At 58.2% G+C, this 2797-nt stretch overlaps 1 protein-coding gene across 1 annotated transcript; it reads left to right on the forward strand.

Annotated features, from left to right (window-relative positions):
- The first annotated feature begins 302 nt into the window (after positions 1-302).
- On the forward strand, positions 303-2434 carry LOC121879649 (foot protein 1 variant 2-like). The gene is given in 5 exon segments (XM_042386329.1): positions 303-406; positions 1112-1264; positions 1266-1334; positions 1466-1549; positions 2290-2434. Coding segments are annotated over 5 exon segments (555 nt in total).
- Positions 2435-2797: the final 363 nt, after the last annotated feature.

A 2797-nucleotide genomic window follows, 5' to 3' on the forward strand; every position in this document is an offset into this window, starting at 1 on the left:
TATTTTTTTTAATAGTTTCATGTTTTTTTTTTATATCGAGTTTAAAAGCTTCTGGTTGAAGGAGCTAGAGTTACATTTAATATCTATGAGGTTTGAGAGGAAATGGATGGGTGTTGTATGTATGGGGTGGAGAAGGGTGTATATGGGTCTCATCAGATACGCCTGCCAGGTATTTTTATGGTCCCTCAGGTGATCGTGGCACCATTCACCCCTGGCCCATGGTGGCATCTTACTCACTGCCCTGGCCCATGGTGGCATTCATTCACCCCCTGACCCATGGTGGCACTCACTCACCCTGGCCCATGGTGGCACCACTCACCCTGCCCATGGTGGCACTCACCCCTGGCCCATGGTGGCACCTCACCACCCCTGGCCCATGGTGGCACTCACTCACTCCTGACCCATGGTGGCACTCACCACCCCCCCTGGCACTCCACCACCCCCTGGCCCATGGTGGCACCCATGGTGGCACTTCACTCACTCCCTGACCCATGGTGGTGGCACTCACTCACCCTGGCCCATGGTGGCACCCCTGCCCATGGTGGCCCATCACTCCCTGGCCCTGGCCCATGGTGGTACCACTCACTCCCCACCCACGGTGGCACTCCCATCACTCCCCTGGCCCATGGTGGCACTCACCACCCCTGGCCCATGGTGGTACCACACCTCCCTGGCCCATGGTGGCACTCCACCACTCCCAGGACCCATGGTGCCCACCACCCCTGGCCCATGGTGGCACTGGCACTCACTCACCCCCCCTGGCCCATGGTGGCACATTCACCCTGACCCATGGTCACTTCCCCTCCCTGACCCACAGGCACTCTTCCACTCACCCCTGGCCCATGGTGGCACTCACCCTGACCCAGGCACCACTCACCCCTGGCCCATGGTGGCACTCCACTCACTCCCCTGGCCCATGGTGGCACTCACTCACCCCTGACCCATGGTGGCACTCACTCACTCCCTGACCCATGGTGGCACCCATGGTGCACTCCACTCACCCTGGCCCTGGCCCATGGTGGCCTGCACCCACCACCCCCACTCACCCCTGGCCCATGGTGGCACTCACTCACCCTGACCCATGGTGGCACTCACTCACCCCTGACCCATGGTGGTGGCACTCACTCACCCCTGGCCCATGGTGGCACCTCACTCACCCTGGCCCATGGTGGCACTCCACTCACTCTCCCCCATGGTGGCAATTTCCACTCACCCCTGACCCATGGTGGCACTCACTCACCCCTGGCCCATGGTGGCACTCCACTCACCCCTGGCCCATGGTGGCACTCACTCACCCCCGGCCCATGGTGTACCCACTCACCTGGCCCATGGTGGCACCCACTGCTCCTCTGACCACATCCCCACTCACTCCCCTGACCCTGGCACTCCCCACTCACTCCCTGGACCCATGGTGGCACTCACTACTCCTGACCCATGGTGGCACTCACTCACCCTGACCCATGGTGGCACTCACTGTACTCCCTGACCCATGGTGGCACTCTCACTCACTCCCTGGCCCATGGTGGCACTCACTCACCCCTGGCCCATGGTGGCACTCACCACTCACCCCTGGCCCATGGTGGCACTCACTCACTCCTGGCCCTGGCACCACCACTCCCCTGGCCCATGGTGGCACTCACTGGCCCACAGGCACCACCACTCCCCTCCCATGGTGCACTTACCTGCCCCTGCCCATGGTGGCACTCATCACCCTGACCCATGGTGGCACTCACTCACTCACCCCTGGCCCATGGTGGCACTCACCACCCTGGCCCTGGCACCCCACCACTCCCCTGCATGGTGGCACCTCCACTCACCCCACCCATGGTGGCACTCACTCACTCCCTGCCCATGGTGGCACTCATCACCCTCCCTGGCCCATGGTGGCATTCATTCACCCTGGCACTGGCACTCACTCACCCCTGGCCCATGGTGGCACTCCACTCACCCCTGGCCCAGTGGTGGCACCACTCACTCCCTGGCCCATGCAGGCACTCACTACCCCTGGCCCATGGTGGCACTCACTCACCCTGGCCCATGGTGGTGGCACCCCTCACTCCCACATGGTGGCACTCACTCACTCCCTGGCCCATGGTGGCACTCACTCACTCCCTGGCCCATGGTGGCACTCACTCACTCCCTGGCCCATGGTGGCACTCACTCACTCCCTGGCCCATGGTGGCACTCACTCACCCCCTGGCGGGTCCTTTCACTAGTAAACAACAGACTCACTCCTGCATCCTACTGAGAAAAAAAGTTGTGATCCAATAAGTCTTGTTGTGTCCTCAGGTGTCCGCAGGTGTCCACAGGTGTCCACAGGTGTCCTCAGGTGTCCACAGGTGTCCTCAGGTGTCCTCAGGTGTCCTCAGGTGTCCGCAGGTGTCCTCAGGTGTCCACATTCTCAAACAATCTTACGAAAAAAAAGTTTACTTGATATAGAATATATTTTTATTTAGGCGTCATTTTTTTATTGGTGTTTTAGGTTAGGTTAGCTTAGGTTAGGTTAGGTTAGGTTAGCTTAGGTTAGGTTAGGTTAGGTTAGGTTAAAGTTAAGTTTGGTTAAAGTTAGGTTAGGTTAGTTAGGTTAGGTTAGGTTAGGTGAGGTTAAAGTTAAGTTTGGTTAAAGTTAGGTTAGGTTAGGTTAAAGTTAAGTTTGGTTAGTTAGGTTAGGTTAGGGCTTTTTCTCTCACGTCTTCGCCTACGAGGAAATATATACAGTATAAGAATGTTAGAGAATACTTAGTGGTTATCGGGGAAAGACCTCAGTGGGCGTGAGTTATGGTGAGACCTTACGTGT

This window comes from Homarus americanus, unplaced genomic scaffold (genome assembly GCF_018991925.1).
Source record: "Homarus americanus isolate GMGI-L3 unplaced genomic scaffold, GMGI_Hamer_2.0 scaffold47790, whole genome shotgun sequence".
In the NCBI taxonomy this organism is placed as follows: domain Eukaryota; kingdom Metazoa; phylum Arthropoda; class Malacostraca; order Decapoda; family Nephropidae; genus Homarus; species Homarus americanus.